Source organism: Notamacropus eugenii, chromosome 1 (assembly GCF_028372415.1).
Source record: "Notamacropus eugenii isolate mMacEug1 chromosome 1, mMacEug1.pri_v2, whole genome shotgun sequence".
NCBI lineage: Eukaryota > Metazoa > Chordata > Mammalia > Diprotodontia > Macropodidae > Notamacropus > Notamacropus eugenii.
The window spans coordinates 144,803,927-144,825,867 of NC_092872.1; the positions used below are offsets into that span (position 1 = coordinate 144,803,927).

A 21,941-nucleotide genomic window follows, 5' to 3' on the forward strand; every position below is an offset into this window, starting at 1 on the left:
CAATAAAACTAATTTTGAAAAAAAAAATTTCCTGTTTGCTCCACCTGTTTTCATTTTGCAAATTGCTGTGGCCAGGAGAATATGATGAGACTAGGTTAGCACCACAGGTGTCGTTGCTTGCTACTGCTATCTTGCACGTGTTATTTTCCGGGTCCAGAACAGCTCAGTGACATTTTTATGTTAATAGAGTTTTGACTTTTATTTATAAACTCTACTCAGTTTGAATCATGTTTCTAGATTATATCTTTAGCAGATCCTGAGGCCAACAGGGCAAATTTGTGTTACGGCCTATATTTCTGTTTTGTATTTAGATATATATTTGATATAATGATATATCAATAATTTTCCTTGGTACAGCGTTCTCCTTTTTTCTGCAATGTCCAAGACACAGATAGCTACTAATAATGTCATGACTCTTCCATCATTCACAGGATCATTTGCTAAAAGGAAGGTGCTTTCAAGGTTATTTATCTAGCTTAAACCCTCTCATTTTAGAGAGGAGGAAACTCAGACCCAGAGATATACAATTATTTGCCGACAGTTATTCAATGAGTAAACTGTAAAAGCAGGATTGGAACCCCAGGTTCTCAGATTCCAAATCAATCCATCTCTCTTTCCATTGTGCCACACTGCCCTCCGTCCATAAAATAAAAGAGTATTTGAACAAAGAAAACCCCCAGTCCTCTGGTAAGGAAGCTAACAAGTGTTAGAGTACTGGAAGCAAGGGATGAAGACTGTACTTTGATATAGCTACAGCCCATGCAATCCCTGAAGACTCTTATGCCGACTCCCACTCTGACAGATCAATCAAAAGCAATGGTGTCTACATCTCCTCCTTGGATTTTGACCATATCTACAGCGAGTCAGTTGGTGATTGTCTAATTGCATTGGGTCAAAATCCCTACAGTCTGCTTTCTCTCAAGTTTCTCAATTGAGAATCCTATATTGAACTAGCCATAAAGTGCCTTTTAGAAAAGAATATTTACTACTGTTGTAGAATAAAAAGAGGTCCTTTAAAATGCTCCCCCCAAAACTCTGTTACATACTTTCCTACCATTACATAGAGAGAGTCAAGGAAAGTGGACTGAAGCTAAGAGGTCACATGTGGCAAAAAGATAACTCACCATTCCCATTTGCTGGAAACGCCTTTTCCTTCTATTTTTGTCAGGATCAAGAAGTCTTCCACTGAGAATGGGAATCATTTGTATTCATCTGTTATTGACTCGCCTTATGGCTAGCATACCAGTGGACATAGCTTCAAAGACAGGAGCAGTCTGTAGGGGAGACCTGACCAAGGCCAAATTGAGCTTTTTCCTCATTCCCATGTAGTTCCTGCTTAGGGTATTCAGGAAAAATATCTCATTTTCTTTACTTTCTGGATATCAATCTCTTCTCATCTCACCGCATAATTATGAAACGTAATTGGAGTTTACTGGTCAGTTTATAGGGAGCAGAAATTAAGTGGTAAAAGTGATAGTGCAATGCTAATCCCTGATACTGTTGATATTGAGGAGGTGGTAAGTAACACTAGGTGATTGATATTTAGGAGGAGCATATAAGAATTATCCCAATTTCTTGAGGGTTACTTCTAGAACTCAGAGAGAGAGGGGGGAGGGAGGGAGGGAGGGAGGGAGAAAGAGAGAGGGAGAGACAGAGAGAAAGAGAGAGAGAGACAGAGACAGAGACAGAGACAGAGAGACAGAGAGATGTAGCCATGTTCTGGCCATTTTACTTACCAATTCTTATGAAGTTAGTGTGGGGAAAACGAGCCTGAGAGCCAATTAAAGGGCTATACTAAGCAGACACCCAAAGAAATGGTTTTTGACATGGGAGTTATTTAAGAATTACTTGTCCATGTGCAGTCAGATATTTAGCTGATTAAGGAGATGGTCAGAAAGAAGTGGCAGGTGATGCAGTAGCTAAAATCTGGCCTTAGATACTTAGTAGCTATGTAACCCTGGGCAAGCCACTTACCGCATTGTGCCTCAGTTTCCTCATTTGTAAAATGATATGGAAATGGAAATGGCAAGCCACTCCAAGATCTTTCCAAGAAAATCCCGAATGGGGTCAAGAAGACTCAGACATGATTGAAACGACTGAATAACAAGAACAACGACAAAATCAACAGAAATTAGAAGAAATGATACAGACGATGAGACTGTGCATCGAATTACAAGAGCTCTAACTTGGACTATTCAAAGGAATGATTGCAGTTGTAAATGAACAAAGAATAGATTGACTCTGATTTTTATAATAAAAATATTTAACCAATAATAAGAACAAAAGAGCCTAGAGATTGTGTTAGAAGCAAATACTTAATCTTTCTGACAAGCAGCGAATATCAGCAAACATTTAATCTTTTTATCAAGCAGTGAAACGCTACTGCCAAGAAAATTGCCAATCTAGTTACACAGTTTGGAGGATGGTAGGAGTTTATGAGCATTACTGTCTAAAAATTCATATGAGAGATGAAAAGAAGCTTGCAGAAAACTTGGCATGTGACCCAACTAAACTAGATTTTCTCGAACAACATTTCCATAAGAATCCAGAGGCACCAAAGAAAGATAGCTTTGATGAAACAGATTTTACAGCGTTTTTTTATTAATCTATTCTTGCCATCATTGGTGCCAGAGCTACTGAATACCAGACGTGCTGGTCTGTCCAAATGGCAATGAAACAGAGGATTAAGTGGAAAAAAGCATATGGATAGGATTAAATTCCTATTATAATCTCAGTTCTGGGGGTGACATTTGTTTTCTTTTCAAAATTTAATATTTTATTTTTTTCCCCATTACATGTAAAACAATTTTAAGATTCTTTTTTATTTCAAATCCCCAAACTCTCCCTTCTTCTCTCCCTTCCTTCCCCAGCCTCAGTGAGTAGGCAAACAATTTGATAAAAGTTGTATACGTGTAGTGGAAGGGGAATAAGTTGGAACGTTAGGGAATACTCACCCACACTTAGGGAGAAGACTGTGGACTAGGAAGCCAGTTAAGGCCTTGGAGAGGGAGGTGTCAGATTGGTAGGAGGTAAACAAGAGGTGATGTCACAGAATCCAAAGAGAGAACAGGAAGGAGGAGGGGTTGGCTTTTAGAGCCACAAATGATTCAACAAACAATTATTAATATCTCATTATGTGCCTGGCACTGTGCTAAGCACTGCGAATGCAAAGAAAGAGACACAAACTGTCCTTGTTCTCCAGGAGCTCCATAGTTTAAGGGCCTAAGAGGGGGGGACATGATAGAAGACAGGGAAGACTAGGGAGGGGTGATCAGAAGCAAACAGCTTTGAGGAGGGACAGAGTCAAAGGAGAGATCAGAATGAAAGGGACACAGATGGCTCTGGAAGACAAAGTGATGTTGGTGAGCTTGCACAGCTGACTCAAAACAAAGCCAAGTGTAAAACATGTCATCATTTCAATGATATCGTCGATGTTCTTAGAAAACGAAATTCCCACACAAACCAATACAAAAATCTCCCACTAACTACTGCAACTGTTTTTCTAAGGGATTTTTTTTGGAAATTAACCATAACAAATCACAAATTTCCCAGGCCGCTACCCTCCTGATCGAGCTTTCTCATGATGTTGAGTTTGGGTAGAATGGTGTGAGGAGGTGAAGTGTGGCTTATTCGGGCTGGCCGCTTTGTTAATATGTTATTCTAGGGTTCAAGAGGACCTAGATCAAAGAAGACAGCCAGAATTCTGCACTGATGCTAGTGTCTTAATACATTCCCCTTCATCTGCACCAGAAACAATGATTCCTGAGCAGGACAGAGACTAAAATGCCAAAGTTTGTTTTGGCAAGTCGACCTAACATGCTTATGAGTGCAGTCTGCAGGGACCGTGTTTCTCTCCTTGGATACAATGGTTTCATGTGGCTGGGTAAGACTGACCTGATGTCAATTTGAGGTCTAAACCTCAGACTGTTACAGCCAAAGGTGGCAGTGGAGATCCTTCTTATCTCATCTCTGAACAGCCTGCCAAGGGCAGAAGAATCCAGTAACCCAAACTGGAAACTAGCCAAGCTATAGCGCCCTATACGACCCCTCGCCATGCTTTGCCCAGCTCTCCCTTTCCTTTCTCTTCCTCCCTCCTATGCATCACCCTCATCCTGCCAATTGGCTTCTTTTTTCTCTGATTCGGAGGGGACCTCAGGACTTTATGGACCCTCTGGTGACAGGTCCCCCATGCTTCACTTGGGAACTTTTGGTGCTTGAGCCTGGGTGAGGGTGGTTGCTCCTAAAGAAGGAGAAGCACTGTCCACTTTGTAAAAAAGCTAAGCCAGAATGCTGTTGGAAAAAGGCTCAAAACATTTCACAGAGTCACATTTGTGTTGCAAATATACAGACAAAAAAAAAAAATCATTTTTCGAAAAGCCAGACCTATACTGCTCTGCTTCTCTAAATAATCTATATACAAAATTCTCTAAGAGCAGACATAAATATGGCAAGGAGACAGAAGAACAAAAAAGGACAATCGAAGTAAATTGAAAAAGACATGAGGTTATTTTGTAACAATTACATGGTTTTATTTTTACTAGTTATACTCATCCAACTACAGGACGTATGTATTTTAAAATAAATTAAAATATCCAGTACAAATGTTTTCTTCTTTTCAGGATAATAAAGTTTATAAAGGCCCAGAGTCATTCTTCCAATACTGAATAGGTGTGGACAGGCTGGTTCTCTTCCTTTGGGTTAATGCTGGAGTGTTTGTGACCCCTAGAGGGAACACAAGGGCAGGTAACTGAGTGTCCTTTAAGTGACTTTCCATCTAGGCGTCCACGAAGCCATCGATTCCTACGTTGTGATCCTGTGTTCTTTCATTTGTTGCGGAATCCTAGCCATTACTTGGCTTTAAGAGAAGAAAGAGGTCAAAGGAATAAATACTGTATCAAAAGAATGGAATCCAGGAGGAGCAGAAAGAGGTATCGTAAGTTTCTACAAATTATACATGTACATTAAAATATTGCCTTCAAGGCAAACCAAAACCTCTCATGAACAACGGAATGTGGATAAAAAGAAACTTGGCTTCCCAACCTTAAGAGGATATATCAACATAAGTTTCTGCAAGGTCAAAAGGTTAACCATTTTGAAAGAAAGTGAGATGAAATTGAGATGATACATCAAGATTTTTCATGTGTTGAGAAGATGATATGGTAGAACATAAAAACCTCACACTTCACACCCCTACACCCTTACATGTCACAAATAACCGGAACTCAAAGAAAAACTGCAGAGACAAAATACTCTCAGGAAGTGCAATCTAATGGAATATAACATTTTTAAATGATACAAATATTCAAAAGAAACACTCACCCCCTAAGGGATCAAAGGTGATATGTCAACAGACAGCCGACAAACAATACACCAATCACAAATCATCTCTGGGAAACCACCAAGAAGCTCTGAGTTCTGAAGACCTCAGCATACACACAGGCCAACACACCCTTGAACAGCAAGCAATAGGCCTAACTCTGCATTCCCTCAGGGCCTGTCAGCTAGCTTCTGCCCAAATCTCTGCTGGGATGGAGAACTCTCCATCTCTTCCAGCTTGAAGTGTGATGACTTTGCTAATTCCTTTGTTTGGGATTCTGCTACATGGAGTTTAGATCCTTTTCTTGTGACTGCCTTTCAAAGACTTGAAAACAGACATAATTCCTGCAAATATCCTTTTTACCGGGCTCATCCGGCCCTTGTCCTCCTCCAGATCAGGTGGCCAGGCCTGAAGAAACTTGGTCATTGTCACTGAACATTCCAACTTACCAATGAGCTTCACCTTAGCCCTGGCATGTGCGCTATTGCCCTCCTAGGCCTGGCCACATTATTTTCTTACTGCAGCAAAGACCGCTCTAACTCTCTTGGATGCCATATTACACTACTGACTCAACTGGAGCTGGAGAGCCCTAAAAGCCCAGATTCTTTCAACTACATCACTCTGTCATCATACCTTCCCCTAGAGGTTAGTAGTGAAGCTGATTTTTGATCCTTGATTATTTCATTCTCAGTCAATTATTTCATACTCCACAGATTGAAATATGCAAAAATATGGCAGCACTTTTTGCTAAGGCAAAGAACTGAAGGCCGACAGCATGTCCAGCAATGAGAAGATGGCTGAAAAATTGTGGTATGTGAACGTAAATGAATAGTATGGAATTATAAAAGTCATTAAGAAAAATTTAGGGAAACAAATGAGCAGATGGAGTAAAGCACACTCATATTCAATGACAAAAATGATGTAAAGGAAAAGTATTCTGAGGTCTTCACTTCTCCAGAAGACGATTAGTGAACCAGGCCAACATCCTGTTGGTAGAGAGTACAAGAGCAGAAGCAAACTATCTTTAGAGATGACACATGTTTGCATCCCAACCCCCAATTTTATTTGTCTCTTAGAAGGGTGGCAGATTTCATTTCTTGGGGAGGAAAAGAGGGAAGGAGATGATTACTTGAGATGGATGGGTACCCATAATAGCCTGATGGAAGAAAGAGTTTAAAAATCACATTTTAAAATATCCAGCAAGAACAGAACCAAGTTCAGAAAGGGGACATAGACAAATAATTCTATGGGGTTCATATAAATTAAGTATCTACTTTGAAATGACCAAAACTATATGTAAGAGATTCTCGGTTTCCTGTGCAATCCTCTTCTTCACTATTTCTAAATTAATGTGACCGACATAGTTATATTTATTGAAGCTTGTGTAATACACAATCAAAGAGACACCAGTTTCTTCCTATGAGAATCGACCTAACACTTGTTGCCTTTTAGATCTTTTGTAATCCTGACTACTAAAATGGTTAGCTCTTTTTGAAAAGCATTCAGTCTTAGCCTTCACTGACGTCACTTAGAAAAACTTTAGATCCAGGTCACATCCAGATCCTTATGGTGCTCTGCCAGAAACCAATTTTCATGCTGATACTGAAAGGTGAAGGACCGACTACGGTTTGGGACTGATCCTTCCTCTCATTCTACATCCACCAGATCCTTTTACTTGCTAGCCCACATCACTCTTATTTTGGAAAAGACTGCACGGGAAACTCGGTCATATCATTTGCAAAAATCTTGTTAAATGATAACCGCAGCATTTGCCATACTGAGCAATCTAAACACATGGAGAACATGGGAGATGAAATGAGCTGGGGGGGTGACATTGGGAACGCTAGCACCAGGCCTACGACCTGTTTTTCTATCACTTTGCTACCCAAACCTTTCATAACCTAATGTTTAACTTTTCAGTAACAGAAATCAAGCTCCTTATTCTCCATGTGCAGATTTTTTTCTCTTCCCTTTTTTGAAGATGAGGACATTCGCCCTCCTTTGATCCTCTTCCATGCCACACCATTTTCCCCAAATGGCTGATTCTGGCTTCTCCAATGGCATCTGCCTCATTTCTCTCAGTATCCACTGTGCTTGGTGCCCTGGAACTCATCTCAGTTAGGTGCCTTTTTTTAACTCAGGTATCACCTTCTTAAACAGCGATTTTACTACAAAGAGAATTCTCCTTGGTAAAAAAAAAAACAACAACAACAAAACTGGAATAATAGGGACTGCCTCTTGGCTCTCAATAAGATCGTCCAAACTGAGCCACAGTACTCACCCTTGTTCATATTTCTCTTTCCTCACCATCGAATTAAAAACTTTTTAGAAGTTCTAAAACCTGAAAGTCTTTTCCTGTGTTCACCTTCCCTCATAATGAAAAATATGCCAATTAAAAGAATTCAAAAACAATCCAACAATTCGGGAAAGAAGAGAAGTGACCAAGTGATTTTGGGTTGTAAGGTTGAGTCTTACCCATGGGGGGGGGGCGCTTGATGATGGTGACATACTTGATGAGGATTTGAACACAGGTCTTTTGGCTCCAGATACCACAATCGTCTTTCCACTGTGCAACCACAAAGTCTCTCTCCCTCTCTCCCTCCCTCCCTCCCTCCCTCTCTCCCTCCCTCCCTCCCTTACTCTCTCTCTCTCTCTCACTTTCACACACACACACACACACACACACACACACACACATGCACACAGTACTAACAGGCTCTTAGGGGTTCCCCAGTTTCTCTTACTGTGAAGTATCACATAAGGTTAACCAGGAGCACCAGGAGTAGTGCCAGGCCGAAAAAGCTGATGGTCCAGTAGGGCATGTCTGGGGAGAAACAGAGATGATGCTAAGGGGCCATCATAGGGATGTGAGGACAGCACAGTGTGTGGAGCGTTCCCAACAGGATTAGCCCCCACATGTAACAGGCACACAAGATGTGGAAGCCCAGCTCCAATATCACTTTCTCTTCAAGTCCAAGAGCCACGAAAAGTCAATCCACTAGGTTCTCACAGAGTTGTCTGTCACACTCAGATCTATTGCATTGCTAATGCAAGTCTGTCTTATCCACAGCCAACTCTCCAACTCTCCTAAGTCTCAAGTGAATTTAAAATCTGTTCTGTTAAAGGAAGCTTTTCCTCCAAGTGCTGCGTTCACACAGGAAATCACAGGTCCAGTCTCGAATCTTATCTCCTCCATTATGCCCTTGAGAGGAAATGTGGAGAAGAGGGTAGATAGCTGAATTCGGAGACAGGAAGATATAACTACAAGTCCAGTGGCTTCGGGCACATGTTGTCTCCTTGACCCTGGGCAAATCACTTTGCCTCTCAATGTCACTCTCGAAGATATTAAGATAAAAGTATGTATGGGTGTGCACTGGAAACATGAGTTCCCTAAAAGGAGTTCTCCGTGTCTATGAAATGCCATGCATGAACCTCTGCAGAAGAGAGGAAGGGAGTGGAAGGGATGGGAGTGAAAGGAAGAGCAGAGTGTGGAGGGAGGAGGAGGGGCTAGAGGAAAGAATGAACGAAGAATGCATGGCATAGTTTGTATATTTCTATCCATCTGTCTGTGGCTTTCTCTACGCGGTGGTGGGGAAGAAGGGAGACAATTGGGAACTTACCATCCAACAAAATATTCATTAATTTTTTTTTTTTAAAAAGGAACAAGCATTCACTTAAGTACATGTTACATAATAATTACTTCAGAAATAATATCTCATTTGAGATGCTAATAAATGTTTTCTAAGTGAAAGAGGTTTGAAGATCCACAGAGGAAAAGATGGGAGGAGCAGCCTGAAGGGGTAAATGGCAACAAGGTTTGTGTGTCTTGTGGCTCTTTGGAGGACTCCCTTTGTCCTCAGGGAGGCCCTCATGACTGGGGCTCTCAGAAGGCATTTGCAAAGGTCATAAGTTTCTGCCCTGAAAAGAGACCCCTGTCAGCTCCTTGCTTGGGTTTGGGGGAGTGTAGGGATGGTCTGGCATTGGAATTGTTTTTTCTCACCTCTGACACTAACTTTCAGTGACTTTGGGCAAATTCAAGTCTGTTCCCTGGATCTGACTTTGCTCAATCTCAAATTTATAGGGTTGGAAGCTCTGAGGCCCTTCCCAGATCAAACCTTCTCCATTCTGTATGTTAATACTGCTCTCCAATGTCCGACATCCTGGCTTCTAAGGGCCCTCCCAGCACCGACATCTTGGCTTCTGTGTGCTGCACCCAAAACTCTGACAATCTCAATTCTAAAGGCTTTCCAAGTCCTGACATTGTAGGTCCTAAGAACCTTCCTGTTGTTAACCTGTTATGCGTTCTGTTGTAGGGAACTTCCTTGCTCTGCAGTGTTTCAGAATCATCAGTCTTAATTTCACCCCCAATTGCTGGATTCCAAGCCTCCTAAGCTTTCCTTCTGCCTCAAGGCCCCTTCCCATCTCCTCTTCCCACTGCAGTTTCCCCACCCTGACTCGATTCTATTTTCCCTACTTGTCATGTGGAGGTTATCCAGCTTGAATAGGCCCCTGGGGCAGTGGCCTGTGGTCTTCCTGGTCCCGTCCAGAAAACCTTGTCCAATGGAGTTCGAACCCAGGTTGGAGGAGAAGCTGCAGTTCCAGTTGACCCTCACGAAGGGCATCTGATGAAGAGCACATTCAGTCAAGGGCCTGGCACAGATGGGGACCCAATTGCTCATCGCACTGTGGCCTTCTCCTTCCAAGGCCACAGCCCTGGGGTGAATTGAGGAGGTCTTCTTCCCTGTAGCCCAGGGAGGTAGCATGAGAGGACTCCACAAAACCTCAGTAGATTGGACCATGCTTTCTTCCTTGTAACCTGGAAAACAAAGGATGGACAGTCAAGCAAGAGAGTTACTTAGAGACTCAGCTGAAATAAGGCCTTAGTTTATCACCCCTGAGGAACCAAGGGATTTGCATCCTGGAGAAAGAGAGAATCCTCCCTTGCACTGCCTAACTCACGCTTTTGTCTGAGACCCAGCCAGGAAGGGTGAGAGACAAAACAGGGTTGTATCTTTATGTGATTTCCTGTGGGAGCAAATGTCGACTTGTACCGGACCCCCCATTTTCTTCTCTGGCCTCAGCAATCATTCATTGCTCCTAATTCTGCCTTATGGGATTCAGCAGAATGAAAACCTCTTGCTCATGATAGGCTCCTGAAAAATCAAAGAATGTGATCATGATGTCTCCTGGCTAAACATGAACAGTTCTTTCTAGCTGTCGCCATCATCATCAGTAGTATATCTCTGCAAGATGATTTAAGGTTTTTACAGTACTTTAGAAATGTGGTCCCATTTCTCCTCACTGTCGAATTTTGAGATTGGTATTACTATGATTATCCCCATTTTTCAGACGAGCAAATGGAGCATGAAAGCTGTTCCCTTAAGTGACGTCCCTATGTCACACAGCCAGTGAGCTTGTCAGGCAAGACTGGAACTCGGTTTTCCCTGGCTCTAGGATCAGGACACTAGCTACTGCACTGCCTCTCTGCCTTTACCCCATACTTTCATGATGCCTCGCCATCCTGGGGCTCCTCAAAATGAACTAGCTTCAACTTGTAAAGGCAGAGGAAGATAGAACTGTCACCTCCCTCCTTTCAAGCTACTACACTTCTGTTGTTGTAGATTCAACTACGATTCCTTGTAGTCAGCTAAATGCAGACAGAATTGTGACAAGAAATCATATGGCAAACTGGTTTGAAATGGCTATTCAGAATTCAGAAGTTCTGAAATCAGAACCCATCCCTTAAAACTGAATGAATGCTCTGATCCTGTCAAATCACTTAACGTCTCAGGCTCAGGAAAGTCCTTAAAATGATAGGTTTTGGACAGCTAGCACTTTGCCTCCCGGGAGGGAATTTCCACCCTCAAGGAAGACCAAGAGACATATTAGCACACCAGTGTGTCTCTGTTGGGGTTTTTGGCATGCATGCCCTGTCACTTTGATGGCTCTTATTAAGCTTACTCTCAAGATAATCTCCAAGGTCACTTTCCAATGACTTGTTATAGAGTTCTGTCTCCCCAAAACTATATACTTCTGTTTCATTAATATAGAAGTGGATTGGATTTCAAAAGCACTAAAGAGCCGTTTGAATCAGAATCACATATTGAGACCTGGCCAAGACCACATCTGGGCCAACATTATAATTTACAGAAGACACAGCTGAGGCTCATCTAGGGTAATTTGTTAGTCAGCTGTCAAACTGAGAGGAATTAGAAAGTTAGGAGTAGAACCCAGGCCCTCTTCCTTCAAATCCACTTTCTTCCACTTCAGTACATGTCAATTCTTATTAAATTTCACTTGATTGGAACAGAGCCATCATTGTCGTAGGTGGAAACCTTTTGTCCTCCTGATTCCATCCTACTCTTAGATACTTATCCTTCCTTACTTCACCTCATCCATCCTTCTCCTTGCTGACCTCTAGTCTCCAACCAAAGAATTACTTCAAAGTTTGCATTTGCAAAGACCAAAAAATGGACAGAACAACAATTATCTCCAGCTACCACAGATAACACCAGAGATGGCACCAAGTAGTGGGCAGTCTAGCAACTCAGTTATACGTAGGTTCTATCTTTTGGACCTGGATGAAAAAATGGGACATTGGAATAAAGGATTCTGGGCAGGGGTGGAATAAGGGATAAAAGAATAAGGCTTAAAATGAAGAGAAAATAATACTGAGGTTATATCAGAAGACTGGTCGGGACAGTGGCCAAGATGATGGCTCAGTTAGGTAGCTCACCATCAAGGTAATGACTGTCCTTGGCCAGGGTGAAGAGGCACAGAATGGTAATGCCATGTGTTTCCCTGCTCATCTCCCAGTACACTTCACTGTCCACGACAGGCTTGACAGGGACAACGCGATGGGTACACAGGAAATCCACTCTGGTTGCAAATCCATTCATCATAGCTCTAGATAAAAACAACAATGGGAGGTGATATGAACATCTGTGAAATTGGTGCTGAGAAATGTGTTGGGATTCTGGGTAGAGAGGGGCTTAAATATATGCCAGAAGTGACCTGAGAAAGGCTGACAGTGGCCTTGGAATGGTCGGTGAGCTAGCATTACCTGTCTGGGTAGCAGTGGTGAGAAGCCGTAGGACCGCAACTGGAGAAGACATTTTTGACATTAGACTGTTTCTTACAAATCAGTACTTATGAATGAATGCACTTTTATTTCCTGCACTTTCTGGGATTAGAGGCACTGGGATAAAGTTGTTTGGGAATTTGAACATAGAGAAAATGAGACTAAAGGTAAGTGTATAATCGAGTTGACTATCTTTTACATATAGCAGTCCATTAGAGGTTTATCCTCAAGGGTGTGCGGAAAGTGTTACAATTCTTACCTCAAAGAAGTCACCTTGCATTCAGGGAAATAGGGCCCAATGGTAGTTTCCCTAAACAAGAGGCCAATCTGGCAAAGCAAGGAAAGAGTCAAGTAAACTTGGGGTAAGAGAAGATGGATCCCAGTCAAGGAATGGGGAAATCAGCTGTGTAGTTGGCGGATGGGGTCGGATATGGGGAAGACTAACCATGTGTTGCATGACATTCTCAGCAGAGTTGAATGTGTCAGAACTGGGCTGCCCCATATCTTCTGAGCAGATGAAGTTCGTAACGGTAAAGTTTGCAACAAGAGATTCCATGCTGGACGTGCCACTAACTGAAATATGAGTCAGAGAGGAACATCTGTGTGTGAGCATTATCCACTCTACTAGCATGCCCAAGGTCACCCAGTTCCTATTCTATTCCTTTCTGCAAGGGAAACCCATTAACCTGGCTGCACTGATATCTCTGGGTAGGTACGATTTCTCACTCTCCCAGTTCCGCTTTATTCAGCTTTTCTTCAAGTCCTAATCTAATGACAAAATCCGTAAAGACAGTCCACCAAAGGATCCCGAGATGCTAGCACTTTGGTAAGTGGTAAGGCTGGTGCTAAGGAATGGTAATGGACTGGAAGATGTTCCTGGAGCAAAAGTGGTTGACAAAGGAGCTCAAACTAAATCAAGGTGAAAGAAAACCGTTGATAGAACCACAACTGAGAAACTAGAGAACCAAGAGAAGTTCGTTGGATGGGGAAAGGGTTCTGCTTGATTTGGTCAAGATTGATCAGGAAAGCACTTATTCATCATTTGCCATATACAATGCATTGTAATAAGTGCTAGACATACCAACAGAAGCAAAAGAAGGCCCTGCTTTCAAAGAGCTCCCAAGCTATGTCCAGATGACTATGTGGGGACCCACAATCTCGAAGAGAATGAAGTTCAGCATGAAGCTGAATTATCACAAGAGGTACCAGGTTCTGGGCAAATGCTAACTCTGGTCAGACAAGGTGGGGGGCTGTTCGAGGGGCCTTTCTTTTTCCTCATCTTTGGCATGAGATGCAACAATTTGTGCCACGTGCCTGCAGGGATCTCTCTGGCAAATTACCAGATATTTAAATCTTCTCTGGAATTGCTTACAAGGGACTTCAGAAGTCATGCCAAATCCCCACTCCTGTCTTGCCCAGCCTCTGCATCATAGAGTTAGTAGGGTTTGTTTGGAAACTCTACGTTCCCTTCCTTTTCTCCTTCTTTCCAGAACTTTGAAAAGCCTACTGAGCCCTTTCCAGAACGCTAAAGTCCTAACAATTCTACCTGTGTAGGCTTCAGGTCCTGTTGATCCCACGGAATATGGGAAGGTTGCTATAGTGGCTACCCCAGAAGCTGCAAAAGAAGAGTCTTATTAAAATGAGGACATAAAGTGGGAGAAAGTTAAGTTGGCTAACACCTTAAGGGCAGGGACTGAGTATTTTTATGTCATTCTTTGCATTCTGAGGACATAGTACATTCCTTGGCATATAGTAGGAGATGAAGGAATGATTCCACACTGGGCACCATCTCTGGGTTCTCTATGCAGGAAATGACAAAGTAAATACATGACTGTCATCAAACTCATTTGACTGGTGTTTAAGTAACCACAGAACGGCTTTCAGGGGCTAAGGTTATTTTCACTGCTGGTAATGTCTCTGGCAGAAATAGAATGAAGCTCTCAAGGAAGATTCTCAACACGTAATTCCTGCTCCAGGAACATTTTTCCATCTGAGCTTCATATGGAACATTATGTCCATAACCCGGATTGTCCTGTGAGGGCAACCTTATCACCATGGAATCTTGGAGAGAGGACATGAGAATCCCAGAGTCTGATTCAATGTCTCTTATCCGAAAGATCCAGTAGGAGGGAGATATCCTACTTTTCCACATAGAATTTCAGCCTTGGAAGCATCCTAGATGGCATCGAAACAGGACTTCCTAAAGAACCCCGGGAAAAGAAAGGATAATCACCCTCTGCCCAAAGAGTTACAGTGAGAGGAAAGTCATTCCATATTGAGGTAGCTGATTCTAATACTAGGAGTCCTTTCTAACAAGGCTCAAGTGAGTTACAGAGGCACAGATTTGAGAGAAAGTCATGCCAATTTCACTGTTCTGGTTCTGAGCACCAACTCCCCTTGTGAAGACATTTCTGAAATCACAATTGCCTGCGACTCAACGGATATCTGTGAAACAAGGCATTTAGTTTTCATGAATTGAAATGGATGGTGTTCATGACAAACTGGGAAACAAAGGACAGAAAATGAATGTAAATATCAAAGGAGTTGGGAATAGAAGGCAAAGAACACTTGAGAGGCTACATTGAGAAAAGAAGACCTGGTGGCTCAGCTTGCTGTCTTTTCGTATGTGGAGGATGTGATCGCTGAACAAAGGGACAAGAGAATTCTCCTGGGAACCTGTCAGCTCTCTACCGTGACAAACATAACAAAGGATCTTGACTTGCTCTCCTCTGCTCTAAAGAGACACAGACAACAACACACTTTCCCATGGGTTGCCTTGGATTGTCACCAGGCTCTTCTCCATAGTCTTCTGACTTTTAGGAGAAAATCAACACATCAGGATGAAGGACGAACAGAAATGCGACACCTCAGGCATGGCCTGGTCCAACCCTTACCTGACCAGGAATACCCTCCACCACATCCCCAAGAAGTGGTGATCGACCATTTATTTGACATTCCTCAGGGAAGGCAAACCTTCTCCTTCCTGAAGTAGACCATCCCACCACATGATACGAAATTTTTCTTCACTTCTAGTGGATATTTGCTTCTTTGTAACGTGACACTGTATTGCTCGTTCTACCTTCTGGGTCAAAGAAGAACAAGTCCAGGCCCATTTCCCTGTGACAGCCCTTTAACCCCCTGAAGACAGTTGAATACTGTGTCTCTTTCATATACCCTAAGGTTTTCCTTAAACTTTGTTATTTGACATACCACACTGTTGATCCATGTCGAGCTTCAGTCCATTAAATGTCCCAATATTTGTTCAGAAAATTCCAGACTCCGCTTGTCCATCTTGGAGTCATAAAAGGGTTTTGAGAGTACAGACACGAAATTGTACTATGCCTATTAAATTTCACCTTACCTGATCTGAGCCCACCATTCTAGCCTATGATTTGGAATTCCAAATCTGTCATCCAATATATCCATTGGTTCTATCTCAAACCCTTGGGGTTAGATGTAAAATCAGTAAACGTGTTTTCTACCTATTCTCTAGCTGTTTTCCTTCCCTAGGTAGCACAGAGACCAAGAAATATCCCTGGGACAATTCACTACACACCTCCTTCCAGGAATAATTACTGACTATTCTTTGGGTCCAGCCATTCTTCCAGTTGTCAACTACTTAGCTGTGATGCCATCTAGTCACCATTTGTCCATACTGTCCATAACATTAGCATGGCAACATTTGACAAACCAGTTCCTCTTCTGCTTACTACAAATGTCTTCCACCCTTAAGGGGAGAAAAATACCTTTCACTTGATCCTGTCCTCACCTTCCCCTATTCCTACATGTCTTCTCCCTTTTACAGTCAATCGAGAAAAAAGCTGCTTCTCCCTCTCCTCCTCACTTCTCACCCTCTTGCAATCTGCCTTCTGATCCTACCATTTAACTGAAACTCCCTGAGTTTGACCAATCATCTCTTCATCGCTAAATTCAGTGACTTTTACGCAGTCCTTATTCCTTTGGAAATTTCTATGATACAGACACTGCTGATCACACCGTTTCTCCTCCAGACTCTCTCTTTCATAGCGTTATATGATTTAATTCTTCTCTTGAGGGACACGATGACTGGACATTTCCACACAAAGGTTGCAAACTCATCTTAAACACAACCTGTCCAGAGGGTGATTCAGATGTCTTTCTAAACCCACATCTCAGCATCATCTACCTATTGCTGCTGATGGCACCATGGTGACCCGGTTCACAACACTCACCCTCAGCCTTGCTCCCTTGCCTCCAGTTTCCAAAATTAACATCTATTCTATTTCTACAGCACCGCACACATTAACTCACCCAGACACTACCTTCATTCAAGTCCTCATCCCCACTAGCTGGCATGGCCTAGCACAATAGCCTCCACAAACTGGCCTCTCAGATTCTGCCCTCTCGACTTCAGCCCATCTTCCACACACTTGTTAAATTCAAGTTCCCAAAGCCCCGGTCTGGCCATGCCACTCACATCCTTAAGAACCTTCACTGGTCTAAAATTTGCAGACTCCCTTCTTTAAGATTACCCATGGAATAAAATAGAAGTGTCCCTATTTCATATTTTAAGCCAACAACAAATCCAGTTAAAGCCCAATGATCTCTATCCATTTCATTTACATGTCTCACAGTCATACACTATACATTCTAGCTGTTGTATTTTACCCGTACCTGACATTCCATCTTCTGGCCTTACATAAGTGCTCACACACCCCTGGAAAGCTGTCCATCCTCACTTCCACTGCTAGGAACCCCTCATCCTCTCATTGGTTCACCTGAAACCCTGTCTCCTCGAACCGTTTTCTTGATGTACCCCACTAGAAAGAGAGGTCGTGTATTTGCTGTAAATATATTTCATGTTTTGCTCTTTCTGGATACATGCAAGCTGCTTAAGTTCAAATGCTATTTGAATTTATGAGCTCAGCAAAATGAATGACACTCAATAGACAACCATCCAAAAGATAATTGGTTTGACCTGAATGGAAGTCCACTCCATTTTCACCCTGTTCCTCAGTGAGCCCCTCCCTGCCCAACACCCTCCTCAATTGTAACTGAGAGATTAAACTCGGTATTCAGATGTACTCTGATGCATCCAAAGCATGGTAGGACTAACACTTCTAAAGCTCTGCATGTGAAAAGAGTCTCTGTAAATATATGCACGATACTTTTCAACTAACTTGTGCCATTGTCATTGTACTTGTCATTCATTATGGAGTTTGAAGTATGTGAGAACCCCCACAAAATGCTGTCTAGCCATGTCTCCTCCATTCTGAACTCAATCCATTGATTGAAAGAAACCTAATTCCAAAATCTTATATTCGTCTTCACTCAATTTATTTTGTTAAATGTAACAGCCTGTTTGTCGAGTGAGTTGAGTCCTTACTAGATCCTGATTCTTTGCCGTATGGTAGCTACCTACCAAACAACTCTGTGTCATCTATACATTTGCTTCCTTTGATGTATGACTTCCTTGAAGTTGTTTAGAAATCTGTAGAACCAAACAGCTACTTCCTCAGAGATTGGTGACTGAAACTGACTGAAAAGAAGAAAAGCCAGAACCCAGTCTCTGGGGAACTAGGTATGTGTAACATGACTTTGGTGCAATTGTATCGACAAGGGATGAATGAGAAGAAAGTTTGGGCTGCCTGAGGGGCCAAAGCATAATGAAAATGAGAAAAAAGGTAATGTTGGGATTAGAACAAAGAAAAAAGGCATGGGTGCGAAACCTTGCTTCAGTTAGGTAGCTCACCATTTAGGTAGAAGATGTCATTCTTCAGAATATACACGCCCAGCCTGGTGGTGCCATAGGTCTGGTAGTTCAGCTCGCAGGAAAACTTCTCTCTGATCAGAAAGGGTGTGGTAGGATCTTGCCAGCAGTGGCATACAACAGCCACTCTAGTCATGGATCTACACGTCATTGGTCTAGGAAAGGAAATTTTGATACAATCTCCTAAGACTGGTGCTGACTGCGGTGACAGAGACTTGTGTATTGGGGCAGTGAAACTGGGACGTCAGAGACGTCTGCATAATAGTTGATAGTGCCCCCGAGAGGACCTACAAACCTACAACTGTTCTGGAGAAAGCACTGTGGAAGACACAAAGATCTCCATTCCTGACACTCCATGGCCAAGACAGAGAGGCATGAAACAACTGAGGAATGGGGAAATGCAGGAAAAGGTCACTTTGTGGAGACTTTATATGTATATTGTCTACCGTGAGCCCTACTTATGTGAGTGTAGCCCCAGGACAGAAACCTAGACCTCCAAGTCTTAGCTTCCCAGGTCTCACCTCAGTGAAGTTAGTGTGCTTCCCGAGGAGAAGGGATTCAGCTGCAAGGAAAGGAAAATGTGAGTGAACAAATGGGCCTTGTAAAGATGACGCCCAAAGAATGGAGTAGACTATTGAGGAGGAGGAGGGGGCTTGACATCATAAATCTGGAGCTCCCAAACACCTTAGAAGCTGTCTTCTGACTTGCCTATATACTAAACTGCTTACACTCTGCTCCTGACTCGTTCTATCATACCTCTCCCCAACACAATCATCGCCACCGAAATATAAGCTTTCACCTTATCATCCCCAGAACCAGAGCCTTAGGACATTTCTCAAACACTGTGACACAATGCAATCTGGAATATATAATCTGCTGATTTTCCACATTGCCTTAATGTGCTGTCTTCAACCCCTTCCGGGCCCCTTAGAATTCAAGCTCCTTGAAGGCTTGGATGGTCTTCTTCACTTGTATCTGTATTCCCAGTACTTAGCAAACTGTCCAGCACACAGTATGCACTTGATTATGAAAGACTCATTCATTCATTCGTTTATTCTGACTTTGCTATCCTAATTTCACAGATGAGGAAACCTGAGGCTCAGGGAGATTAGATAATTAGCCCAAGGTAACACAGGCAAGAAGCACCAGACAACGTATTTGAACCCAGTGTCCTATCTCTCCAGAACCAATGCTTTTGTCCATTAGAGCATCCCAAGGTCAGGGTAGGGACTGAGAAATCTCACCAGCTGCTGCAAGGTCCTTTTGATGGAACACAAATAGGCAGAACCAGGGTGATCCATGTGGTCTTGGTAGGACAAGCTGGTCCTGATGAAGTTGAATGGTAAAGGCTGCAGGCTGTTTACACCAGCTATTGTAGAAGAGGAAAAAATATCCATGTCTGAACTCTGGGCACATCGAACAAATAGATGTACTGACAAATCTATTCTTATCTTGTCATGGAAGGAAAACTGGTAATCCCTGGCCTCAATAACATCCATTTCAAGGTACCCCTACCATTTCCTCAACCTCCCTTGCCTATGCCTCTCATCTGCTAGGAAAATACAGTAAGACACTCCTGAGGAAATGCATACTAAGCTTGCCCTCTGTACCTGAATAATCGTAATTTAAACGAAAAATTCTTTGCCATCATGTGTATTGACTTCTTTGTTACTATACATGGTGTTGCTTGGTGGTTTGGGAACGTGGCTTTCTGAGGTCCCAATCAATGTTTTTTTTCTACCTTCTCTATGGAGCATCTGTTACACTTTGCAATTGACAACTATGCCAGTATATTCACAGTTACCCCCAGTACCGTAAACACTGCCTTAGCGATTCATTTGGCACCATGGACAGGATTCCAGGGGATAAAATTTGGAAATTAACCGTGCAAAGTTTCAAGAGCTAACTGAACTTGGAAAATTTGAGGGGTACATAAAGGAAAAGGGGGTTGACACCTCCCACAAACCTGACAAGAGATTCAGAATTTTTCCATCTGCACCAATAAGATAGAGGCCCAAAAGTTTCAAGGATTATTTGGATATTGGGGACATCATGTACCACATCAAGAACAAAATTTGAACCCTTATAGAAGATTACAATAAAAAACACTGAATTGGCGCTTGGTCACTTGAACAAAGTAAAGCTTTTGTGGAAGCATAGACCACGATCCAATTGAGCCTTGATTTATGGCATATTCAACCTGTCTGAAATGTGCCCTTTGGATTTTTGTCTAGGAAACTCCTTTCATCTGGCATTCAATACACCCCTTTTGAAAAGCAGTGGTTAGCTGACTGTTGGGCTTTGGTAGAGACTGGACAACTGACTTTGACTCATGGGGTAACATTAATGCTGGCAAATGGATTCAAGACCTGGGTAATGATTACACCAGCTTCTCAAAGAATTGGACAAGTCATTGGAAATGCTATGTTCAAAATACGTTTAAATCAACCCTCTATGAATGAATAGCAAACATACCCACTAAGGGAAATGATATACCCTCCGAACCATAGTAAAAGTTGGTATAACCCTTGGCAAAATGGAATGAGGGATTAGAAGGATTAACTGAAGAAAAGGGAAAGGAATAGTTTACTGATGGTGCAGCAGAATATTAGGGCCTCAGAATACACTGGAAAGCGGTAGCCTCTAAGCCAAGTACTAGGTGGATATTGGAAAGTCCTTGCACAGGTGGAAGAGGTCAATATGCTGAATTTGTGGCAGTGCATCAAGCTGTCAAAACATTCCAAGGAGGACAGAGTGACATATTGACTGATTCATGAATGGTAGCTAATTGCTTAGATACATGGATGCCGATGTGGAAACAAATCACATGTATATATACATATATATAGATATATACATAGATATAAATATAAATATATATAAATATATCTATCTTTATCTATAAATATATATGTATGTTATATATATAAAGATGTAAATGATATACACATGTGTGTGTGTGTGTATATATATATATATATATGTATATATATGTATATATATGTATATGTACTTAGTCATTCACTCCACAGCAGGAAATTTATGTCCTGTCTTCTGTGTGGGTATATGTGCACATGCGTTTGGGAGGAGGTCTTTGAGGGTCACCCTCCCCCACACAAGATGTGGAGGATGTGATCGTTGAACAAAGGGACAAGAGAATTCTCCTGGGAACCTGTCAGCTCTCTACCGTGACAAACATAACAAAGGATCTTGACTTGCTCTCCTCTGCTCTAAAGAGACACAGACAACAGCACACTTTCCCATGGGTTGCCTTGGATTGTCACCAGGCTCTTCTCCATAGTCTTCTGACTTCTAGGAGAAAATCAACACATCAGGATGAAGGACGAACAGAAATGCGACACCTCAGGCATGGCCTGGTCCAACCCTTACCTGACCAGGAATACCCTCCACCACATCCCCAAGAAGTGGTGATCGACCATTTATTTGACATTCCTCAGGGAAGGCAAACCTTCTCCTTCCTGAAGTAGACCATCCCACCACATGATACGAAATTTTTCTTCACTTCTAGTGGATATTTGCTTCTTTGTAACGTGACACTGTATTGCTCGTTCTACCTTCTGGGTCAAAGCAGAACAAGTCCAGGCACATTTCCCTGTGACAGCCCTTTAACTCCCTGAAGACACTTGAATACTCTGTCTCTTTCATGTACCCTAAGGTTTTCCTTAACCTTTGTTATTTAACACATCACACTGTTGAACCATGTTGAGCTTCAGTCCATTAAATGTCCCAATATTTGTTCAGAAATTCCCAGCCTCTGCTTGTCCATCTTGGAC

General features: G+C 42.3%; 1 protein-coding gene across 4 annotated transcripts; it reads right to left on the minus strand.

Moving 5' to 3' along the window:
* Positions 1-4,504: 4,504 nt before the first annotated feature.
* LOC140521024 (mucin-16-like) lies at positions 4,505-18,313 on the minus strand. Of its 4 annotated transcripts, none has more exons than XM_072635614.1 (8): positions 18,130-18,313; positions 13,945-14,013; positions 12,844-12,971; positions 12,658-12,725; positions 12,054-12,223; positions 9,792-10,133; positions 8,062-8,141; positions 4,505-4,855 (listed from the first exon to the last, which is right to left on the minus strand). In XM_072635614.1, exons 1-7 carry the CDS (start codon positions 18,296-18,298, stop codon positions 8,071-8,073), a joined length of 1,017 nt encoding a protein of 338 aa, XP_072491715.1. In that variant the 5' UTR covers positions 18,299-18,313; the 3' UTR covers positions 4,505-4,855; positions 8,062-8,070. The 4 variants fall into 4 exon arrangements, with proteins under 4 accessions (XP_072491715.1, XP_072491724.1, XP_072491734.1 ...); XM_072635623.1 differs by having other exon boundaries at positions 8,031-8,141; XM_072635633.1 differs by lacking the exon at positions 8,062-8,141.
* Between the last annotated feature and the right edge of the window lie 3,628 nt (positions 18,314-21,941).

Bases quoted from the DNA above. Each gene is read 5' to 3' on its own strand.
- LOC140521024 (XM_072635605.1), bottom strand. From the start codon at position 18,298: ATGACGTGTAGATCCATGACTAGAGTGGCTGTTGTATGCCACTGCTGG. The intron at 14,014-18,129 runs GTGAGCTACCTA...CTTCTTTTGCAG, and splicing joins TGACATCTTCTACCTAAATG to CTTCTGGGGTAGCCACTATA. The intron at 12,972-13,944 runs GTAGAATTGTTA...CTCATATTTCAG, and splicing joins AGGACCTGAAGCCTACACAG to TTAGTGGCACGTCCAGCATG.